General features: G+C 38.8%; 1 protein-coding gene across 3 annotated transcripts in view; it reads left to right on the top strand.

Moving 5' to 3' along the window:
• Positions 1-1,015: 1,015 nt before the first annotated feature.
• TXNDC11 (thioredoxin domain containing 11) overlaps positions 1,016-24,258 on the top strand; it is a 33,495-nt gene continuing 10,252 nt past the window's right edge. Inside the window, exons 1-9 of one of the 3 annotated variants that reach the window (XM_074158311.1) lie at positions 1,016-1,216; positions 5,144-5,218; positions 5,509-5,725; positions 6,448-6,545; positions 8,511-8,640; positions 16,188-16,281; positions 17,481-17,593; positions 18,772-18,972; positions 21,094-21,877. In XM_074158311.1, coding sequence (XP_074014412.1) covers positions 1,071-1,216; positions 5,144-5,218; positions 5,509-5,725; positions 6,448-6,545; positions 8,511-8,640; positions 16,188-16,281; positions 17,481-17,593; positions 18,772-18,972; positions 21,094-21,877 — 1,858 coding nt within the window. In that variant the 5' untranslated portion in view covers positions 1,016-1,070. The remainder of the gene's footprint in view (positions 1,217-5,143; positions 5,219-5,508; positions 5,726-6,447; positions 6,546-8,510; positions 8,641-16,187; positions 16,282-17,480; positions 17,594-18,771; positions 18,973-21,093; positions 21,878-24,258) is intronic. The other 2 variants (XM_074158312.1, XM_074158313.1) reach the window with 2 other exon arrangements.

Here is a 24,258-nt window from a genome sequence, read left to right on the forward strand (position 1 = left end):
AAACTAAGCTTCTTTCAGTCATTCATTCAAAATAGCAAAAGCTAAGTTTCTTTTATTTTCCCTGTGACTTCTTTTTCCCTCCAACTGAGATTATTTTTCTGTTACTGGCTGACCTTACATAATTAGAAGAGCTTTAAAGAATGACTTCAGTAGTTTGAATGTAGTCATTGGCCATATATTGTGTACGTAAAGAGTGTTGAACCAAAGTTCAGTGGTACCCATACCCATGACAAGCCTGGACGCTGTGTCCCTTTCACTTCACAAAAGAAAAGCACAAGGAATATTAACCCAACACCTTCTGCTTCAGCCACAGGGGAACTTGAGCAGTGGCTGTTGCTTACGGGCTGGGCTGAAGCGTGTTTCAATACCGTGTACAGTGAGCATTACAAAATTAGCTGGGGCTTGAAATACCACCTGCTGCAATGCTGATTTTTTTACCTTGTTTGTACTTAACTAAGCTGGAAATAGAGTTACTATGGACACTGTTATTTCTGTGACAAAACCGGATTGTATCGTGTGCCTTCCTGAATTGTTTTCTCAATTTTATGCTTTCATTGTTGAATGTAAGTGCTCTGTAAATTATTGGAAGTAATTCTAGACAAAACTAAACATGAAATCCTTGTTCTGTAAGGATGGTGTGAAGTCTTTAATGGCTGCAGCGGGGGCCTGTCGGGGAACAGCCGCTGGCGGGGGCTCAGCCCTCCCAGAAGCGGAGGATTTATTTACAAATTATTTATTCGCTGATCCCGGCGAAGGGCATTTTAACCACGTCCTGCACAGCCGGCAGGAGGCGAACAAATTAATTCCCAACACGTTTATCCCCGAGGCCGCGCGACCGAGCGAGGCCTGCCGCCGCCGGCCGGGCCCTTTCCCCTCAGCCTCCCCCGGCGGCGCCGCGCCCGGCCGGGCCCGCCCCGCTCTGCGCCTGCTCGGGGCGGTGCGACGTGGCGGCGGCGGGTTCGGCGGCGGCGGGTCCCGCCCCGGCGGGGCTGACAGGCGGGCGGCAGGCAGACGTGTGCGAGCGGGAGCGGCCCGGTGGCCCGCGCCCCTCCCCGCCCCGGCCGGGGGCCATGTCGTTATGCGGCGGCTCCGGCCCTGCCGCTGCCCCTCGGCCGCGGCGTCGCGCCGCCCAGATGGCGCGGCGGCCCGAGCTGCTGTGCGGCGCTGCCATCGTGCTGGGCTGCGCCTTCCTCGTCGCCCTTAAAGTCACCTGCAGGTAATGGCGGGGGCCGGGCGGGACCGGGGCACACGGGGCCCGGCCCGGGAGAAGCAGCCGCCGGGGCCCTCCCGGGGCGCGACGCCTTGAGTCCGCTCTGGCCGCGCGTCTCCCCGCGCTCTATGGTCGGGCTCCCTCAGGCGCCGCGCGGGGCCGGGCGGCGTCAGGAGCGGCCGTTCCCGGGGCAGGGGACGGACATCTGCCTCCCGGGCCCGACGGCACGCGATCCCCATGGCAACCGCGACCCTTCGCCTGCCGTGGGGGGGCCCCGTCGCCAGCGCAGCGGTGTGTCGGTGGGGGCACACGGGGCCCGCTGACCGGCGCCGGGCGGGGGCAGGGCGGGAGGCCTCGGCGGTAGCGCGGGGGTGAGGAAGAAGCGGCGGTGTTGTTGATTCAGGTATGTGTCCTCCTCGGAGGGCGGCGGGGTGTGGCGGTGGGTACGCGGACGCACCCGCACCCGAGGGACGGGCTTTTTGCGGAGAAAGCTGTTTTTCCTCATCTCCAGTTCGTACCCCGCGTTGCCCCGGGAGGGCTGAGGCCCTTCCCTCAGCGCTCTCAGCCGTCTGCGCGGCGTGGGGGTACGGAGTGGGGGGAAACGGGCCTCTTCTGGCTCGTGTGTTGGTGTTGGCACCCCCGTTGCCTGCACCTGCTTCCCACAGAAGGATGCCGCGCTTCCTTTTTCGTTTTCCACAACCTGGTGGTGCTCCCCTTGGGAGCTGGAACTTTTCTTAGTTGCAAAAGTCTCGTTGGTTCCTGTTTGTGGAGATCCTGGTGTAGGTGGAACCAGGCCGTGGGTACGTGGAGCCAGGCGGGAGAGCGGGGTGGTGCAGGTGGCTGCCCTGCAGCTGGGCAGCTCGCTTCTGGAGCCCGAACTGGGAGCTGAATGGTTCGGGTGGCTTTTAGGTCAAGGTGACTGTTAGGTGCTTCGAGCCGTAATATGTTAATTTAAGAACATCTGCATTTGGGAGTGGGAGAAGGCTACAAGGATCTGATTACTTCCTTTTCTGCAGAATCTCACAAATTTTTATTGCAAGAAACACTTGATTCACAGGTAATACTTCTGAAAAATACAGAGGCCTTCATTTCTTGCCTGTCCACAGAGGGTGTATTATTTGAATCAGGTGAATTTTAAGTCTGAGAAGCAGTGCCTCTGTTCCAGTAGTCTGTACCTCACAGTGACCAGATAATTTAGATGAAAGTGTAAAGCTCTTGCCATATTTCAGAATGTATGGTGAAGGACTGCTGAATTTAGTCACCTCCCTGTTTTACTGTCCATTGCTGCTAAATGATTAATTATTTTTTTTTTCCACTTACAGTGATGCTTCTGTTTTATTCCTGCTCCTCATTGATTTAAAGCCTGCATGTCCCTTTCATTTTCCTGCTAGCGGTGTTTGAAAGCTCACAAATGGAATGAGCTTGGAATGTGCTTCTTGCCACCCTGTACTCTGTACAGGAAGTTTGATTAGAGGATTTTGGCTTTTCAGATTCTAGAAAGGCTTTGGCTTTTCAGATGGTAGTTAAATAGACAAACTAACCTCAGAAAAGTATTCCCTGTTCTGTTGCTTTCAGAAACACTGAAAATTCAAGCGTAAAAATTCTATGTGCAATCTGCAGGATAGTTAATTGCACATGTTAATTATGACTACAGTACATAGTTTCTCACCACACATCAGTATGGTTTGCAAACAAGTCTCAGTACCAGAGTACAGTTACTGCCACTATGCTTACAACATGTAACTTTCGAGACCAATGGATAAAAAGTATGGAAAGGGAAAATTCCTTTGCTACAAGGCAATCTCGTAATGAGGTTTGAGGTATTGCAGGTTCATAGCGGCTCAAGGAATAGCCAAATGAAGCCTGACCTGACGTGTATAATTATGGAAAGCCTGTGGTTTAGCACCTGAATTATTTCTGGTCCTATGCAAATGGCTTTTGAGACAACCCCACTCTCAGGATGCTGTCAAAGGCAGTTTCTGATCCTACAGGCACTTGCGTGTGCTTTCCTTTATTACCAGGTCGTTCTGTTGAAATGAGTCTAAGTTTTTATAGGCTCTGTGCAGCAGGTAGATAACACAGTCAGTGTTTTAATAAACAGTATATGATTATTATGTTTGTATAATCGTGTATTATGTAATCCTCAGTTTATACTTCTATGATTTTTAGGGGATCAGACCAGTATTCTCTTTGTAAACCTGGGAATTATGTAAAAGTACTCTTATGCAGTAGGTATTGCAGAGGGAGACACTATTGAGCAAATCATTGTAAGAAGCTGGTAGCTGTTGATTTATTGTGTTTTGGTTTTTAATAATTATTAGAGTTTTCTCATATTTGAGAGTAGCCTTGTAGTTCCTGACCCATTTGTGTCATGGGACTTCTGCTGGTCTGTTCTACACTTCCTTGCAATTTGGAGCCAATACCATATCTCATTTTTAAGGCTTATGCTGTTATGTTCTGTATCTGTCTGCCTACTCTCCACAACTCTTGAACCAATTGTCCACTTCCGGTTTAAATCAGTAGAGGAAGCAGAGGTTTTAAACATATTTAGGTTGTCCATTTTCATTAATGCAGTTAAAGAGGAGAAATTCTAGTTAGTCTCTGACAAAGTATGTACTACTATGAGATCAGTCCTTAGTGTTTTGCTTTCAGCAGCTAATCAGCGGATGTATGCTGACCTGTGAGTTAGAGACCTAGTGTAGCAGTGTTGTGTCCTGTCTGGCTACCAGTTAGAAATCACAGGAAGGAGTGAGCAGTTTGGATAAGCGCAGGGTGCAGGAACAGGAGGGAGCTGGAGGTGGTGGTTGTGAGGTGACATAAGAGCTTAACAGCTGGGGAAGGAGGTGCTGGGGTACTGACTGGGGGAGAAGGGAAGGAACAAAGGTAGGAGTCCATAGAAGGAACTAGATTTTTGGCCATCTGTGTGAAAATGTAATTTTTTGAGTAGTGGAATTAATGAATTGTAAACATGAGGGACCAGTTAATATTTTTTAAATTCTGGATTTTGAAGCAAATACTGTCTCTTACATATGAATTAAGAATTTCCATAACGTTTAGAAAATATACTTGGAGTGATTGCTAAATCTTGAGCTTTAAGTGTATGCTTAGTAACCCGGAAATGAGAGAAGAGCTGTGGCTTTTGTAGGTCTGTATTGTAACAACAAAGGTACTTCTTACAAACCAGAATCGTAAAGTTGGAAAATGTGGCAGCGTTGCTAGGAGGTTGCTTAACGTATGAGTTTGACAGTGTTCAGAGCTTAATAATTTTATCACAATTACTAAAATTGTAACCTGAGATCAAATATCAGGTAAAAAGACTTTTGTATCAGCTTTTTATTGTGATACAAGTTAAAAGAGTGCATCCTCTTTCCTAAAACTTCCTGTCACATAAGGAACCATGGCAAAATTGAGCATTACAGTGGTGTGGTCCAGTTTTAAATTTGACTTGCTCTTGTGTAAATATAGCTAGCAGAAAATTTTGGAATTAAGAGAGTATAAAAAAGAGAATATGATCATTCACTTGCATTTAAGGCCACTTATACCATAACAACTTCTGAACACCTTGGAAATGCCAGTTCTGGATTGTTTGGTTGCTGATTTGATAGAAAATGCTTACCTGAGTATTTGGTTTACATTCTTGGTATTACTGGTCAAACTTAATTTCTCTTAAGAAAATCTGTCATCATCACTTTAAATCAAGACTATTTGTTGATATTGTCCTTACATTGAAGAGGAAATGTGCACTGAATGATTTCCAGTCCCTGCTCTAATCAGTAGAATAAACTAACGCACATTATATTGTATTAGGAAAAGATACATAAAAGAACAGAAACATAGAATAATTTAAAGCAAAGTGTAGGGCAGGGTACTAGTCTCTGTTTATATAAACGACACATCACAAAACTTTATGACCAGTGTCTCTTCTTTTATCAGGGTCCTGTTACCTAAAGTACAAGTGTTAAAAGAGGATGAGGCCAGGGAAGAAATCCAAAGAAATCACTCTTCCTGGTAATTTTATGCTCTATAGCAACCAGCAATAAGAGTGTGAGCTAACATACCTGTAAACATAGTGCATGGTATCACAGTGTGACTTTCTAAAGCTTGTTAAGGGTGATCGTTAGATTTTTATGGTATTTCATGAAACTAACTCAGACAATCTAAGTTGCAGTCATTTGCATCAATTTCTAAAGTTTTGTCATTGCATGACCTTTGCTAAGACTAAAAATTAGGGCTTTGGGCACACTTTTCTAACTACTGCTGTACAGTCTCAATAACCACTCTTAATTTCCTTCCTGCAGCCGAGCAAAAGATGTAACAATGCCGGCAAAGCTTCCAGTGAATTTTTTCTCCACAAGATCTCCAGTCATTGATCTTTTTCGGGGACAATTAGACTATGCAGAGCACCTTCGTCAGGATTCAGAAATTGTGCTGTATTTCTTCTATGCACCATGGTGTGGCCAGTCCATTGCAGCAAGAGAAGAAATAGAACATGTGGCCAGCAGATTGTCAGACCAGGTAAGTCAAGAGAAGATACGAATCTTAAATGTGACCTAATTGCTTTTTAATCTCCAAGCTGGTGCTAATTTCCTATGTTATGCTATGGGAACCAGTAGGACTTGAAAGCTCACGTTTTAGGCTAACTCAGCTGGTTGTCTTAATTTTAATTTAACATAGAGTGTTAGAATACGTGGAGAAAAGCTGTGATTCCTGCTCAGTTGTCTGTTATTTCTGCTCCTGAATGGGGAACTCTACAAATTTCTTCTTGTAGTGTTCTCAGATTTATTCACCTGTCTTTAGACAGAAATTACAGGGACTATGCTTCCAGTTCCAGGATTCTTGGAGACACTGGTAATCACATAAGAGTGTAGCTATAGCACTGCTTTCTAACAGTTGGTTACCTGTGAACACTTCACAGGTACAGCTGTCCTAAACCTCCGTTCATTCTGAAGAAAAAGTAATGAATACGGATTACGACTAAGTTAGTAAATTTGAAGACTTTAGCTTAAGAAGCTTAAAAACTAGAGAGAAAAGTGAAAAAAAGGGTTGCCATTGCAAAATTAAAAAAAATAATCATTTTTTAAAAAAAGTCTTGTGAGAATTAAGAGGAGCAGAAATGGAATACTGAGTTGAAAAGACACTGAAAATAGCAGATGGAATGGCTTGGAAAAAGTACGTGTTATATAAAGAAGGTCACAGTAGTGTACTTTGTTAGCTGTGAATTTTTACCTGCTTTGCAGGTGCTGTTTGTGGCTGTAAATTGCTGGTGGAACCAGGGGAAATGCAGGAAGCAGAAGCATTTCTTTTATTTTCCTGTGATACACTTGTACCATCGGAGGTAAGATTTCATACCTGCAGTCTGGGTTTTTTATTATTGTTTTGGAAAACAGATTATATAAAATGTTGCATTTTGAAATTGTTATATTTATGGCTGTAGTAAATAGGCATAGAGGAGGAGATTCTGGGTGAACCTTATCCTGTATTCTACTTCGGTGTCAGGAAGGGCTGTAAATGTCAGTTAAATGACATGCTGCACAATTCTTCATCCTTAAGGAAATTTTCTTTTGCTTATGCATCTGCTGGAAGTTCTGCCTTCAATGAAAATTAAAGAATTCAGATTTATATATTAATTCCAGTTATCTGCTCACTCTGTAGATGGATTATGTCAACTGGTCCCAATTTGTGACAGCAATAAATTATGTACTTAAAGGCAATTGAAGTTAGTGGAATTTAAGTGCATATTTAAATGGCACTATGTACTGAAGACTTTCTTCTAAATTTGAACTTCACACTCCTTTTGTGTGCTCCAGATGTTGAGATGTCATTGTATAACATTTTATATAATCTCACTTTTATGTTTTATGTTTTAGTATTTATATGTATTGTCCTTTTTTTTTTTTTTTTTTTTTCCCGCCCCTCTTTGTGTGGAGCAGAAGGTAAGGAAACACACTTCCTAATGCTAGGTACAATAGATGTGGAATAGACCTGGGTGCTGTGTAGTTTATCACTTGCATTTCACTTGTGTATCCTAATATTCAACTCCAGCTCTCTTCCATTACAGAGGCTGATTTTGTTTTTTTCGGGGGATTTATGTCTCCTGATGATTGTCAGCTGAACTTGGAATAGACACAGGTGGCACTGGCATAATTCACACTGTAATAAAAAAGTCCCAACAGTCCCACTTGGGTGTGTATTGACTTAAACTTATTTGATCTTGAAATTACAACACGTTGAATGTATACATTTGGGTGTTATCAGTAACCTTAAATGGAGTTGCGACAAGATGAGATGTAAATTCATATTGGTACTTCATAAAAACCCCTCATGCCTGAGATATTAAACCTCAAATGTTGCATACTGGGCATGCGACATGTTGAAGCATGCATGTTCCTGTTAAGACCAAAAGTTTGTAATAAACCAGTGTAGGATGTAGAATAATCTAGTGGGGTTTAGAATATCATTTCAAAGCATCTGAATATAGGTATCTCAGTGCAAGTTTGGTATTTTTCAGAGTGTCTGTATGTATAAATTATATTAAAAAGTGTATCATGTTAAATTCTTCAGTGGGAATGTACTAATTCTTCATGCTGTTTGTGTTTGATTTCATTTTGGACTGTGATGCTTTGTTGAACCTAAGGGTAATAAATCAGATGCAGGATTTCAAGGGGATGAGGGAGAAAATTTGGAAATCATAGCCACAAGGCCTGGCCCTCCTTCTGTTTTTTGCACTACCTGATGTGGTGTGACCTGTTTTATCAGATGACGTGGGGAGAAACTGTAGACTCACCGAGTCTGTTCATCAGCAGCGTGACTGGATTCGTCCCTGCTTTATTGAGTGCTACTTGTAAAAGTCTATGTAAAAAAAATTGCACCTTTTCAGATTGATACTGTTTGAACTTTCTAAAGTTCTAAAAAGTAAAGTGAAAATAGTGGCATTTTTCTGATCTGTATTTTTAAGTCAACTGTTTACTCCAGACAAAGCAGAAAGATACGTATATGATCGTATAATTCATACGTGCATTTTACCAACTTCTTTAATGGGACTCATCCACCCCTTCATCTCCACCGACACACTGCACCTACCCATAGACACTGCGTTAGTCACTGCCATTTCTGTGCTGTACTTTGAGTCTGGTAACACAACTCCTCTATCAGTTACAGAAGCCACTGTTAATTAACACAGAGAGCAGTTCCCTAGAGGCTGAGCATGCTGTCAATGTAACTCCTCTCTCTGCCACCCCAGGAGGGACTCCCTCTATTGTTAATTTAAGTCTTAATGTTTTATTATTTTTTTTGGTACTAGTTTTGGACCAATTGAATACAAAGGCCCTATGAGTGCTGTTTATATTGAAAAGTTTGTTCGCCGGGTGATGACACCACTACTCTACATCTCGTCTCGATCAAAATTACTAGATTTCCTCTCAAATTATGAGGTACTTGTCTCTCTTCTCTAGCTTTACTGCTGTGGTTCAGAAAGAGTTTGACTTGTTTCACGATTAAATTTGATCTGCTCCAAACTACTAGTTTATTTCCAGGATCCTGAAATCAGTACCCTGTAAATTTGTTAAAATCATAAAAATATGAAATGACAAATTCATAATGTTGGTTCCCTGTATAGTGACTCTTAATGATTTAGTGATGCTCTTAATTTACAGTACTTTACTATGTAGAGATGACAGTCAAAGTTGTTACCTCACCAAAAAGTTACATATGAATGAGAAAGAAGGGCGAGAAATCTTTTTGCAAAAATCTTGCAGTCTAAGTTGGGAAAGCATTTGAGAAATATATAATCATTGCTTTAATTTTTAAAGGAATATTAAACCTTTTTAAGAAGATAAGTTGTGTTAAGTAAAAACATATGTGAAATCCGTTGAGATAACGTCTCCTAACCACTTTGTATGCTGTAACTTCATTAGTTTAATCCACTGGTACATTGTGTTTTATTAATTTTCAGTCTTTTGTGTTCAGAGGTGCCAAGATTGGTAGCAATACTAGTGGATTAATAATTACCAATTAGACAAAATGCACTTAAACAGAACCATTTATAATCCCTTTATAGCTGTTCATTTCTGTCATGTACAGTGGAGAAGTACCATAATTTTACTGAACCCCAAGCTATTAGAGCAGAACAGGAAACCTGATCAACAAATTGATGCTGTAGTAGTGGCCAAAACATGTGAAGGGCTTTCTAGTGTTTTGGAATGAAGCAGAGTTCCTCTTTGAATTGGCGCATGTTCTAATGACTGGTTCTGCCGCAGGATGGAGCACGACCTGTGCTGTTAGTTGAAAGCTGTCACAGCGTAAGGGGATTGACGCTGGTAGTTACCATGGGTAGGTGCTGTGCTGTTCAGGCTCCAGTTTATCCCTCAGGAGCTATTCATGCGTTTAGTTTTCCAGTGTTTTAAGTAGGGACTGCAAGTTAGGAGTAGGGAGCTGTGTGTCTGTCTCTGATGCTGGTGCTTTCTGTGATCACAAGCAATTCTGTTGTCTTTTCACTGCTTCAGTTATGCTATTCTAAAGCTCTTTATTTTTTGCCTTCTATTTGAAAGTGGCCATGCTTGGGTTTTGGTCTATGTTTTGTGAATTATTTCTTGGTAGTCTGCTAAAGGTAACTCACAGCATAGTGTCCTTAAGTTTAAATCTCTTTACAGTAGGAGGTGCACTTCCACTGGAAAAAGACTAAAAGACAAATTTCTGGGGGAACCAGAAATTTTCTTTTTAAATACTGCTTAGCAATTGAACAGATATTTTTATTTCTGTGTTCAAACTTCCCCCCTTCCTGTGCTTCAAATTCTGTGGTTCCAAATGCCCAATGTATGTTTATGTTAAGAATTTGTTGGTTCTTTTTTCTGAAATGGACTAAGACTAGAGTGATCTGTTATGCTGCCCTGCAGTCATCTAAGGTTGAGGTTATTTCGCAGACTGTGGCACAAGATGCTCAGAGTCTTGCCTTTGTAGAGCTAAGCGAGAATGGGTGAAGGGGCTACAAAAATAACAGCCAGCTCATGCAGTAAGAGCCATTGAGGGCAAAGGGCGTTGGCTACTACAAGTCCAGGTGAGTGCAATAGGAAAAGCAAATGAATGCTGAGTGATCGGGAGTTGGGATACAGAGAAGACCCTAAGAAATAGAAAGTTGTATATGCAGATGTATGGAGAAGGAAACATAGGCACAAAGCAAAAGTTAGTTTGAAACCAGAAAAAAACACGTTATTTCATTATTTTAAACAGTTAAGTGAACATTTTCTAATGTTTTCCATGCAAGTTGAGGTACTTCATACATTTTTGTAGGAGAAGATAAAATCCAGGAGGTGATTCCTGTGTTTAAGAAGTGAGAAAGTTTGAAGAGTAGAGTAGGTTACAGAAGTGTATGCATGGTACAAACTAATTGCTATATGAGGGCCTTGGCTAGTGTCTTCCTTTGCTTTTTGATCTTTTAGATATAAAAAATGTTAATTTTTTTAGCAGAAGGGAAAGGAGAGAAGGCTGTAAAGGGTAGATCATTGGGCATTTTGACCGCTCTCTGCTGCTTGATCATGTTTGTGTGATTTCTTCATTGAAGAGCTAATTAATTTGAAGCTCAGAGAATTTTTGTCATCCTCAGTATCTAACTTCCAGTTCTGTATTCTGCTAGGGAATGGATTCTGCAAACTCATGTTAGGGATATTTATTTTTGACTTAAAAATTTCAGTTGAAAAGAACCTCTTTGTAGCTGATCCCCAGACTGCACTTAGGCAGTGCCCATTCTGTTCCTTGGCTATTTCAGTCTACTTTGGTATTAAGGTCTCCCAGCTTATGGAAGCAGTAGGTCACAGAGCAGTTCTCACTTTTGGTCCTCACTGTTTTGTTTCTCTGTCCAAGGATAGCACTATGTATAATCTGGAATATGCAACAGGTTGGTAAGTTATTAGTAGATGATTGGTTCACTTGCAGGGCATCATGTTGAGCTGAACTTCTGCTCAGCATGTGTTTTCACACTTATAAGAGCTACTACACCCTTTTTCTCCTGTTTCAAGGGCATTTTATTGTTGCCTGCCAATTTACTGATAGCCAGGACTAAAAGCCCATAGTTGTCCTTTTCCATCTAATCTGTGAAGCTTTTCGTGCTTTAATCTTGTGTTCAAATTCCACTAGCCAGCTTTTGGGAGAAGAAGCATCTAGGAAAGAAAACCAGGAGCTCTAGTCCCACTCAACTGAGTATCAAAATCCATTAAACATGTTAGTGTGACTGAACTAACAAGTACCGTAAAGGTACCAAGATAAACATTCAAAGCATTTTTTTGTAAGTTGAACCATACCAAGAGATACTGAAATCTAGCAGTATTTTGCCTTGTATTCAAATGTTAATTAGCATGGTTTTATTTCTAAAAAATACTGATGAACAGAATCCAGCTAAATGTAAGAGCAAGTGATGTTAGTTACATGGCGTTATGTTCAATTGCTCAACCAAATCGTGACTATTGTGAGATGCTGTATTGAGCTCACGAGAGGGCGCTCAAATCCCGCAAAAAAAATTGTGCTTTAAGACTTGAAAGTTAAGATTCTTCGTTTTCTGATATTATTTAAGGTTTTTTTTTTTTTGGTGGCGGTGGTGGAATGATACTAGTGGAAACCTAGAACTGGGTAAGAATTAGATTTTAATTTTTGAGAGTGAAGGTAAAAAAATCTCATTTGGAAAACAGTTCAAATCTTGGAATGTGTAGAAAGATCTAATTTACATCAGGGGAAAGATACACAGTTCCTACCATAACTCCAGGTACCTGTAAGTACCTATAATCAGACTTCTTTTGTTTTCCTAACTGCAGACATGTAACAGTCTAATTTTAATTCAAACTGGCACGTCTCATTCCACATCTGACTAACCCAGCTACTAGAAATGGCCTCATCTTTCTGAGGAACAGATGAAGAAAACACGCAGCTTCTGTAGTTAGATAAAAAGCTTCATTCATTTATGAAAACTAAATGTGCCTGGGAAGCTCACCATGTCCTGGTTTCAGGAGCGGTGGGGAGGGAGTTGGTCTCTCTGGGAGGTAGCTGGCATGTGTCTTAGCACGGTGTCAGCTTGCTTCTTTGCTCTATTTGTGTAGAAATGCTTCCTGAGCATTAACCAGCTCTGTAGGATCTGATCCAGAAGTGGATTTGACTTAATAGTGTCAAAATACTGTCACAGTACTGGGGTGCTGTGGTGCTGATGTTAAATAATGATGTGAGAATTTGCTTCCATTTCTGGATACACAATGTTTTTAACGTTGTTAGAAAATGAACAGACTCTTACTTGTAAATTTAATTAATATCAATCAACAGTTTCTTCTTTGCAGAATTAGTAGTATGTGATATTGGCTCTTCAGTTCCCCAGAGATAACGCATTCCTTTCCTCTTGCTGTTTTCTTTCCTATGCTCACAGATAAAATGGGGCAGGAATTGCCTGCCTGCACAAGTCTGAGATTTTGAAAAAAAACACATCATCTCCCTCACCCCAGTGCAATATAGCCAAAACATAAAAATAAATGAATAAAAATTGGGGTAGAAATAACTTACTTGAGTAGTAAAAGTGTTTATCTAATTGTACAAGCTATTTGCTAGCAGTGGGGTTTTTTCCTGTTCTAACCATTACTTCACATTCATTGGCCTTTAAATTTCAGAGCTCTTTCATCACATAGTCATTTAATACTGTCTTTCTGCAGCTCTTCTGAGTCTGTAGTTTGATCGTTCCCAATAACCTCTGCAAATTTTGTCCCTCAGCCTTCTCTTCCCTTTTCTGAAGTGTTTGTAGAAATACTGAACTTTGTGAGCATCAGTGCATATCCTGGGTCTCTGTCTTTGAATGCGGAAAACCAAGAACTTTTACCTGCAGTTTTCTCTCTTTTCTACTAATTTAGAAAAGGACCTTCCATGTTATTCCTTATCACCTTAGTTTCTTCTAATGTGTTTGGTAACTTTTTGTAGGTTTTTGGGGAATTACAGTATGCTGCATTGAGTAGATCAGTCATCTACATGCTTGCTCATTCCTTCAAAGAACAGTCATAGACTAGAAGCGTGGTTCAGTAATTAAACCATGCTGGTTGTTCTCCAATAAAAATTACTGACCTGAAGATCTATGTGAATTCTTAAAGTTTCTATGAACTTGCTGTTCTGTAATTGTTGAGATTCTTGTCAAGTCTGTTATTTGTTTAATTGGCGTCATGTGTCACTTTCCATTCCTCTGGTGTAGAGACCAAGGAAGTAATAGGCTAACAACTAATGATTTTGTATTTCCATATATGAGTTTCATTAGGAGATGGTACTCATGACTCTACACTATTGATGCCCTCAAGTTTGTTCCAAAACCTTTTCTACAGACGCTCAGTTTGAGACAGGTGCTGAAAATTGTTTCACGAAAAGAAACAGTAAGCTCCATTCTAGCAACACAAACACTCCTAACATGGTGTCTTCAAACTAGCCCTTTGTCACATTCTAATATTTTATCCTCCAACTTTATATAGAGCAAGTTATATCCTATTCAACTGGTTACTCCTAGCTGCTTGCGTGAAGATAATTAACCATAACTGCACACAGATGGTTGCCCGGAAGCAGCATCAGTAACAGGTTGTGTGTAGATGCGCACATAACCTGCACGCAGGGAGCTGGTGCTGCATCGGTTCTTCACTGTTTCAGAGCTCCGTACAAGAAAGGAAGTGGGCGCTGCTGCCGTCAAGCTCCTCTTAGCATACTCGTATTCAAAAGTAGGAACCTCTTATTCACATCAAGATATCTCTTCTGTAAGACTTGACTCTCGCTTATACAGAGCAGGACTCCTTAGTTGCTAGCATTTGGAAGCGTTCAGTTTTGTTAAAATGAACAGAGTAGTTGGTATTAGCAAGCGAATCTCTTCATTCTGACAAGAATGGGAAAAATTGTGTGGTACTCAAGAAGAAATACAGAATTTTAGATACTTTCCTCGTATGTTTAATTGCAGTCTGTAACAGGGAGGAAATTTTAACTGTTCTGGAATGATCATTAAAAGGATATTAATGAACTAGATTAATAATTAGGCATATGGCATTAGTACATATTCTCTCACTACCATTTTTTCTTATTTAAAAAAATACTTGCAAAAAATGTCTCACGGAATCACCTTATTTTTCACAATCTGGATATCGTAAGCTGCTATTAGTGTACAACAGAACTGGCAGTCAGAATCAGGACATCACCTTTTTTAATAACTTTATTTCTAGATCTGACTTTTGCCTTTTTGTCACATTTTACTGCCACTTTTGACTCTTCTTTCATTCAGTATTTGGTGCCATAAGTTTGCTTTGTTCAGTAATGGTATTCAAAAATGGTTCTACAAAATGGGAAATTAAAATCTGTCTCCTTATTTTGGTTCACTTGAATGCTTTAAATGTTTTTTATAAGGGATTGTTTCTTTTTACTGTCTTAATTTAGTACTAGGAGAAAAAGATGAGCATTAATTACTGATCTATTTACTGTCTAAAAAAGGAGTGCTACTGTTTTGCTGTATTTTTTTAGTTCTGTTTAATTTTATTTTTATTTCCTTCTTGACAATTGTTATTGCGGAAATTCCACTAATTGCTTGTATCTTATTTGTATTATTGATAATTTTCTTGGGTTATCTGATAAGAAATCTTTATGAATAAGGGTCTTGTGTTTAGCATTCATTCATGAAAGATAATTCCTTCCTAAAAAGAGCAAGTCATTAATTGGAATGGGCAGTGCTGCTGTTAGTGAACATCCTGAGACCCCTAATTCATACTGAATTAGCTCAATTCATATGGCTGATACGAATGACTGAATTTGCATCCATAATAACAGTAACGGGCAAAATATATGTTAATGTTTTAAAAAGAAATTTAAAAATTTTATGTGTAAAACTCTACAAAAAAAATAAAGCAACCTCCAGAGTACCAAATGAAAATACTTTTGTGGGAATATATTTGCCACACAAATGGGTGATCAGTGAGTCTGGAATCTTTTGTTCCACAGCAATCCCTAGAGTGCTCATGCTTTGTGTGTCAAATGCTCTTTTTGTATGCACTGGTGGAACTGGGAAACAAATAACACAAAATAACCAAATTCCATCACTTTGTCCTGAATGTTTATTAAGCCTATTTTAATGATGCGTTAAAAAAAAAACATAATTAATAATTATATTTAATGGATTATATTTTGCAAAATTTAAACTCCAAACTTAATGGAAATTTGGAACGAGAAGTGTAAGGACTATGTACCTCTCTGTTCCACGTCAGCTTCTCCCAGATTCTCTTCCTCAATTTAACACGAAGCCATTCAGGCTCTTCATACCTGGAAAATTCAACAGGCCTATTTAGGGATAAGTCCTTTATTTGAATTGTCTGTTAGGCAGTTTGACTAACTTTGGATAGGCAAGTGGGATATGGGGCGCACTCATCATTTTTGTGCAGCTGGTCTCTCACTGACTTCTGCAGGAGATACTGAAAGAAATTACAATGACTGATAGCTTAATGGTGAGATGATAAATTGGTTTAGCAGTTCAAGCATTCATATACTGCACAAATTCATATGTAGTTGCTAATTATGTGCAACGTAGAGAACAATTGAAGTGTTACTGTTTAAGTTGTTTATACTCTGAAAAACCACATTTTATATTCAAATTCTAGAAGAAGTCTTTATGATGCTTTTGGTTCTTATGTTCGTGCTGGAACTGACTCACAAAATATTTGCAAAGCAAATATTAATTATTTTTAGTGACCTTTAATAGCTAACATGGGAAAAACACGGTTTGAAACTTAGGCATCTACAGCCATAAAAACCCTCTCTCATACATAGCTTTCAAATGGCAACTTTAGAACTGGTTTCCATTCAGTCTTTTAATATTAAAACTTTTCTTGCAGCCTAAAGTGACTGTTCTTCAGTAAACATTGTCTTTTTAAAATCTATTGTGTTTTAGTGTAGGCATATTTATACTTTAAAATAGCTTAACTAACTCTAATCCTTATTATTTCAGCCTGGAGTTGTAGGATATTTTGAGTTCAATGCTTCACCTCAGCCGCCTGGTTATTTAACATTCTTCACGTCAGCATTACATTCATTAAAGAAAGGTAAAAGTGTCCTTTTCATAAGGCATCTGTAAATGAGTTCTGTATATGGGCTTCAGTAGGTGGGGTTTTTTTCAATATTTTGTAACTTGGGAATTAATCCCTTTTGAGTGTTTCTTGATGTTGCTCTAATTACAAGACTTTTATTACAGTGTGAGGATTGCTTACATGAAAGGCTTATTATGTATTTTGTGATCAGCCATCATAGAATAAAGTACATGACAGGCTGCTATTCAAGGATACATTAAGATACAGTTTCCTCAAAAACCTACATGTGTAGCTGCAACCCATATAGAGCCATAATCAGACTAGCACTTACTAAGTTGAATCTAAGAGCATTTGTCTTGTGCAACAACTGAAATGTCAGGTTCAGAGGCATTAGGGTGAACTTGGCTTTGTCAGTACTTAGTAACTGAGTTCAACAAAGTGCTTTCCGGGATGGAATTACGGAGCTGGTACAAGGTAACACGATGAGAAGGGCTTTCTCCCCCTGTTGTGCATTAATAATCTAAAATACAAACCCTCTTGTGTTTAAATATGCAAACTTCTTATATGATTAATACCTTTTTTGGGGGGGGTCATATATCCTGGTAAAGTTCAGATTAGTGCATTTTATGGATATTTCTTCTTGTCAGCAAATGAAGAAAACTGATAACGTTACTCTGATTTTTATTGTACCACTGACTTGATACAGACCCTGTTCTCCTATAGTTTATTCTGTAATTTCCCCCTTTATATGTTGGGATAGTTCTTTGCAGTGTAAAGATGAGACGCATTCTGTCCTTGTGTGTACATATTTATAAATATAAAAATACTAGAATAAGTGTTTAATATATATTTAGAAATGTACATCATCTAAATGTTTAAATCAATGTTCATACCTTTTCATTATATGTGTATCTTATTGCGGCTTTTGAGATACAACTTGCTACGTGTTATGGTATCTGCGAAACCACGTTCTGTATTTAATAAGCAAATCAAGAAATTGGTCAGTTCAGGTTAACGTTGTCTGCACTTTGAGTGCAGAAGAGAAACACATTTGTTTTTGTTGCCTGCTCTTGTCGTCTTTCTTCTACCTCACTTAAATCACCAGTATTGGCAGTTGCTCTTCAGTAAGATTTCTGTGTGTGTCTTATCGGGCTTCCAGGACAGAAGTTCAGCGTGTATAATTGTATTTAAAAAATGAAAATATGCCCTTTCAGATTACCTTGGAACAATACGCTTTGGAGTGATCACAAATAAACAAGTTGCAGAGGAGATCTCCTTGGTGCATTCGGGCAGCGTGTATTTGCACAGACATGTCAACACATCTCTTGTGAGTATCGTTTTTACGTTGTAGTGACATGGAGAATGAAGCTCTGTCACAGTAGACCATTAATTAATAAGTGTTTCACAGAGCATTAGGATATAGGATGTTGAAGAACAATATTTTTGTACGGTAATACACATTGTCATTCTACCAGTCAGCAGCTGTTCTAAACAGTAGCTAAGACCCAAGATGGTCATCCCTGCCAAACCAAAATCCCTCATAGCCAAGCACCTCACAAATTACTACACGAAGACTTTTTCCTAAAGCTTCTGCCTCTTTCAGTGTGTCAGAATTAGAAGGCTACCTGAATAAGGATAGGGAAGTAGTAAAAACCTGCATTTCAGTTTAAAGGTATGACATTACACTGATTAGAAAAATAATGCAAATTAATTTAATTGAAAATTTATAGTAACTCTTAATCCATGTGCCTTGTTTTTGGAAGACTAGGAATGAAAATACTGACTTTCAGATTTGCTATTTGGCATTATCTATACAAACTGCTACTATGAGTGGAAACTGTGAAAATAGGTATTGTAACGTGTATTTTATTCAGTTGAGACTAGGGAAAACATGGATTTTTCAGGTCAAATTACTGGTAAATACATAAAACTACTTTTGTCTGTGCAAATGAATTATGATAAATTTGCCTTAATTTATTAAAATGACCCTAGAAGCTGTGAGCACTTTTTATTATGTGTTTCTTTTCCCTTCATTCAATAATAAGAAATACCAGTTTTTAATGCAAGTCTTGATGTTGGGGTCTTAAAAGACTAATTTAAAATGAGTTAATATCATGAGTGAATATTGGGGGAAAAGCTTTCTAATGTGCTGTAAATCAAGATACATGATGGTGCCAACTTAGAGACTGAGCTCTTTCACTTTTAAAAGATAATTTCTACTAGTGAGAAAACTAAAGATTATAAAGATGTAGTAAAAGACAGGGGAGCTTCCCTGGTGGAATACTTTTTGCCTGAAAGAATGTGTGTGTTACTATGAACTGATGACTATTTGGAAAGATTTCCCAAAGTGAAAAGGGTATATGAAACCCTGAAGCTCGCGGAGTAGTTAAATTTAGGAGGAGTTCTAGGCATTACAGTAACAAAGCCTGCCACATTTGAGAACTGCATTCATTACTAAACCATATGTTTAAGTGAGGACAAATAATTATCTTTTCTCCCTTCAAGATCTATCCAAACGACATCATGAACTTTACTGCTGAGAACATTTGCAAGTGGGCTCTAGAAAATCGAGAGACGCTCATACGCTGGCTGAGACCACATGGTGGAAAAAGCCTCCTTCTAAACAATGAGCTGAAGAAAGGACCAGCACTTCTCATATTTATACCTTATAATCCCTTAGCAGAAATTCATCCTCTTTTAGATGAAGTAAGTGGAAATGGTTATTTTTTTTTTTACTTCAAAAATACCAGAACTTGAGAACTCTAGTCAGGGTTCTAAGCTTATTGTGACAGATATCTCTTTTTATTTCACTGCTCCAAGTAATCAATTGTGTTTAAAAGCATTTTCTCAAGCCGTATTATCGCAGCTCCCTTATTTATGCTGGTTTGCAGCCCACACAACATGCCTTTTTCTCGTGTCAACAGTTGTTTAGAACAAGCACCTAACTCTTTTCCTTGACTCTCTTCTTCCTGTGGTGAATGCTGTGTGAGATGTGCAGATCTTTAATCTGTTCCAGCTGACATAGTTTAAATGAAAGAGCAAGAACGTATTTGAGTATTGCAGGACTTGTGTTTTGTCCACCCCGTTCTGTATCTCCTCTCCTTCCTTCTTTCCAGAGGTGGTTACATAAGGAAGAACGGACCTTTCATTAAATCAGACTGGTTTTTTTAATATAGCCCAATTAAAAAACTACACAGAACTAATCTGATTTTTATATCCTGTGCGTTCCTTAGTCACCTTCCAATTCTCTTTTTCTCTGCAATAATTTCCATTTCTGAACTGCCTAGGACAGGATTTTGTGTAGCTGTGCAGTAAATGAGATCAGGAAACTGACTTGGGTGAAAAAGAAAATTTTTTTTCCCTGGGCTATTTTTCAGCTGGAACCCATTGTCCCGTTTAGTGTGTCGCACAGCTGCACGTCATAGTGGTGATGGCATAGCACTAAGGACAAACTAGAAATAGACACAATAAAAGCTAGTCTGCTACAAGATAGGGTTGGGGAAATCTTTGTGGAAAGACTGGAAAAGAACTGCAATTATTCTTGTACTGACCTGTCTTTTATTTGGCAGACTTAATCAGTGATGCTTGTCACAGATAAAACATTTTAGTAACAGGTGCCACTGACAGATCAAATCAGTGCAACGTAAGACGTTGAGTTTCAGATTTCATTCTACTGAACAAGAGTATTTATATCAAAATGTGAAATGAGATACAAAATATTCCAGTTGATCTTGTATAGCTTCACTTTGATAGATATTATGCAACTTGTTTACCATAGGAAGAGATGTTTACTGCAGCCATCCTGTGGGTTTCACCAAGCAATGAAACCCCTTGAGTGTAAGGCAATTGCAAAGAACAAGGCTGTCTAGTTGTGTGCTGAAAGCTCTTGGAGCAAAATTTTGTTTCTGATACCAGCTCACTGAAATGAGATTTCTTATCACAAATCTGGTTTTATGTTCATAATAACTTTTCATGTTCCTCTATGTAGGAAGTCAAAATCTTCAGGCTAGATTACAGTATGAGGAGTCAAGTTTATTTTAAGTATTTGAGCGTTTTCAGGATGAAGGCATCTAACAAGGAATTTTTAAAGACTGTAACAAACTGTTGCTATAGATCAAATCTTAATACTGACAGTCCCGTGACACAGCAGCCCTCCTAGATGTGATGCTTCAGTAGGCTTTTGATAATTATAAAACTTCCTTTCAAAGTGTCCTTGTGTGAGCAATATGTGTATGTTCTGTATTTTGATTATGTTTAATGTGATAGATGAGGATGAAAGGAAACTTATTCTTTCATTTCTTCTGTGTTCTGTTACTTATTGCCTAGAAAGGGAAATCCTTCTGTGGTCTATACACATCTTTCTCGCTGCTTGTTTCCCCTTGGTTATGGAAAACAAAATGGTGACAGAGCATTGGAATGTTTCCACTGAGAGGCATGCTTTTTTATTTATTTTCTCCTGGTATTGGAAAACAAGGGAAATTCGGGAATCTGTTCTGATAAATGCTTCATGTGGTGAGATTTAACCTTAAAATGTGATGTTACTGCGCTGTGATAAGTATGATGCAAAGAGGACCTTGAGATCAGTGTAGTGGACTGAAAAAAATTTCAAGTGGCTTTTTGTTGTTCTGTACATGATGAAGTATCTGAAAATTTAACTTTGTTATCAAGTTAGCCTCTTATAATTTTTTTGTCAGAACAAAGGAGTAGTCAACTTCATGTTTCTGGAATTCCATTTCTAATTGCATATATGTTGCTAAATGTGCAACAGGTGACTGCATTTGAGTGAATTATGTACTGTTAATTTTGCCTTTTTTTCCCCCCCTTTAGATAACCAAAGTGGCCTTGGAATACCACAACTGTAATAAAAGCCAAGCAGCTGAGCCAGATCTTCAGCACTTAGGAGACAGTGATTCACCAGCTTTTGATTCCTCTGTATCTGATGCACATATGAAGTTATCAGAAACATTTTCAATAACCAAGTACCCATGCTGTAACACCGTGGTGCTTCCGCAGTGGCATTCAATATCTAGAACTCACAATGTCTGTGAGCTTTGCATTAACCAGACACTTGGTGTCAAACCAAATAAAGTCCATGTGCCACACTGTAACTTTTTAGAGATAGAAGCAGCTTTGGACTCTTTCTACCTCCAGGAACATACCTTTTTTCAAGTTATATCAAATACCATAGAATGCAGCAATTTCTTAAGTTTCTACAGTCCTTTTAGCTATTACACTGCATGTTGCAGGACAGTAAACAGGCATTTTTTAAGTTTCATTAGTTCTGAGAAGACCATCTTTCAGACCCCCAAAGTAGCATTTTCTTCCCATGGGAAGAAAGATAACACCCAACATTCTATTCCTCACATTGAGGATAGGAATTGGTTTATTCCTGACCTTCATATTAGTGGCACTAACTTTACTGGTCTGAGCTGCAGGACCAACAAAACCTTGAATCTCTATCTACTGGATTCAAATCTCTTTTGGATATATGCAGAGAGACTAGGAGCATCAAGATCTAATCATCTTAAGGAGTTTGCTGCTATTGTTGACCTGAAAGAAGAAGTGCACTATGTCCTGGATCAGAATGGGCCACTTGTTGGATCTACCCTGGGTATGGTATCCACTATACAAATGCTTGAAATAAGAAAATTAAGTTTGCAATTAAGCTTATGAATGGAAAACTTAATACCATTTTGAAAATTACCGCTTTTAAAGTGAGATGATAGTCCACATTGTGAATCTTATTTTATTCTGCTCTAATTTATTTAGTAGTTAACCAAGCAGTGGAATCGTGTTCTAGAAGATGGAAGAACTAAGTTTCATATACCAAAAGTAATTTGCTTTAAAAGAAGTGACCCTCAAAATGTGTGATTCTTGACTGCCTGATGCATTGAATCTTTATGCCTGATTGCAGTCTACACTAATTTGCTTGTGGAAAAAAAAAATTACTATGCATTTAACACATTTGATATTACAGAATACATTTGTATATTAATGGCAGTGTTGGTGTTTGAGCTGTACTAAAATACCTCAGAATGTCGTGAGATACTGCCCACGTCTCAGCAGAGACTAGCCCTTCCTCTTGTCCTCTGAAACCAATTTATGAATTGTTTTAAATTCATTTTGAAAAGTATATGTGTTTCAGGGTAGAGCTCTTGAAGTGGTTTTGGCCAAATCTGTCAATACTCTATTTCCTGGCTGATTAGGGGGAGAAAAAACACCACAACCAACCAAACAAAAACCCAATCAACACAACGATTGCAGTTCTGATTTATTTGCAAGTTATTGAATAAGGCACACCATGCCTAACCACGTGCATTTAGCTATCATGATGATGTGCAAAACTGAGTTCACCTTCAGCAAATGCAGGGTTTTTTAATGTTAGCAGCGTAAGTGAACATGGAAGTAAATTCAGGTGAACATAGTATTAAAATAAACTGTTCAAGAAGGTATTATCAATATAATTCTTATAGCATTAATTACATTTCCATTTTACTGTAAATCTGTAAGTACAAAAGTATGCACGTCCTAGAACAAATAGCCATGTTCTTATTAAGGATCCCATCCAGCCCTGAGTCCTGTTTGCTTCACAGCCTCCCAGAAGAACACTCTGGAAAAACAAACAACAACCCCAGTAACCATTAAAAAAAAAAAATTAAGTTCCAAGTGAGGAGATAAAAATTGCCTTCCCCTTTCCGCTCCCAGTACTTTCTGTCTCAAACTTTTTTCAAGTCACAGGAAATCCTGACAATGACGAGGGTTTCTCTGTTGAGTAACACTTGGTGTATTTCTATGCCAAGTCATTTGAACTTCCAGGAAATTTTTGCTTCTGCATATTTTGTCAAGGACTAACTGTGACTTATATTTGGGTTTGGGGGCAGTGTTACATTTTTATTTTACTTCCATAAGACTCTTAACTTTTGATATTTTAAAATAATGAAATAGATTTGTGTTTAATACTTTTTTTAACAGATTTCAGTTCTTACAGATGGTTTCTAAAAATTCAGGAGTATGTCTTTTAATTAGCCCCCTCCTTTCAGTTATTATGTAATCATGCATAGATATTCCAAATCTGGAGATCTAGAAAGAAAAAAACTGTTTTGATCTGGGATGAGAATTTAATGAAATGCTGAATAGTAAATATAAACAGATCATCAAGTTAATCTCTGAAATGCAAACAGCAGTACATTTAATTTTATATTTACTATTCAGTATTTCATTAAATTCTCACACCAGATCAAATTAAATATACTGCTGTTTGCATTTCATCTGTATGTGTGTACAGAAGTGCCAGTTTTACTTGGCCTAGGTTTTGGACTGGAAATATCAGCACAAGATATTTCCGTTTGATCAAATAATTATTTTTAGTGTGTTTGATATGATATCTTTTGTCTTGATTATTGAATACTCTTATTCTATAATGCAGAGAATAATATTTCCTCTAACTAAATTGAAAAGAAGGATACAGTCGATATCTTGCAGCAATTTAGAGAACATGGTCCAGTTTCAAATACTGTAGGTGAGGGCTTTGGAGCTTGTTTGAATTTTTACCACTGGCCAGCGACTTGTTAAATATCTTAAAACTTAGGACAAAGTTGAATGACGAGGAAGGTGGTCACTGGTAACCAAAAGGTGGCTGGTCATATTGGCACGGGAATAGCACAGTCTGTAAAGATCTAAAGCAAAAGGAGAATTACAGGGAAAGTAATTAAAAATGAAATAATAAATGCCAATAAATGTGGAATTAAGTGGATGCTTCAAGATAAGGGCCAAATACTTCAATGGTATGTAGAAGGTGAAAAATAGTGAGGGGATACTATTCATGAGTTACTGGGTGTGTGCTGAGATTAGGAGGGAAGAGAATTACAATAAAGTACATCGCATAAAATTAGAAGCAAGACTAGAGTAGCGTGGCAAGGGAAAAGTTGACTGTAATGGGAAAAACAAACCAAAAAAAAGGGAAATTTTGTCTTGTTTTTACATCAGTGGTGG

Source organism: Numenius arquata, chromosome 14, assembly GCF_964106895.1.
Source record: "Numenius arquata chromosome 14, bNumArq3.hap1.1, whole genome shotgun sequence".
NCBI classification, from domain to species: domain Eukaryota; kingdom Metazoa; phylum Chordata; class Aves; order Charadriiformes; family Scolopacidae; genus Numenius; species Numenius arquata.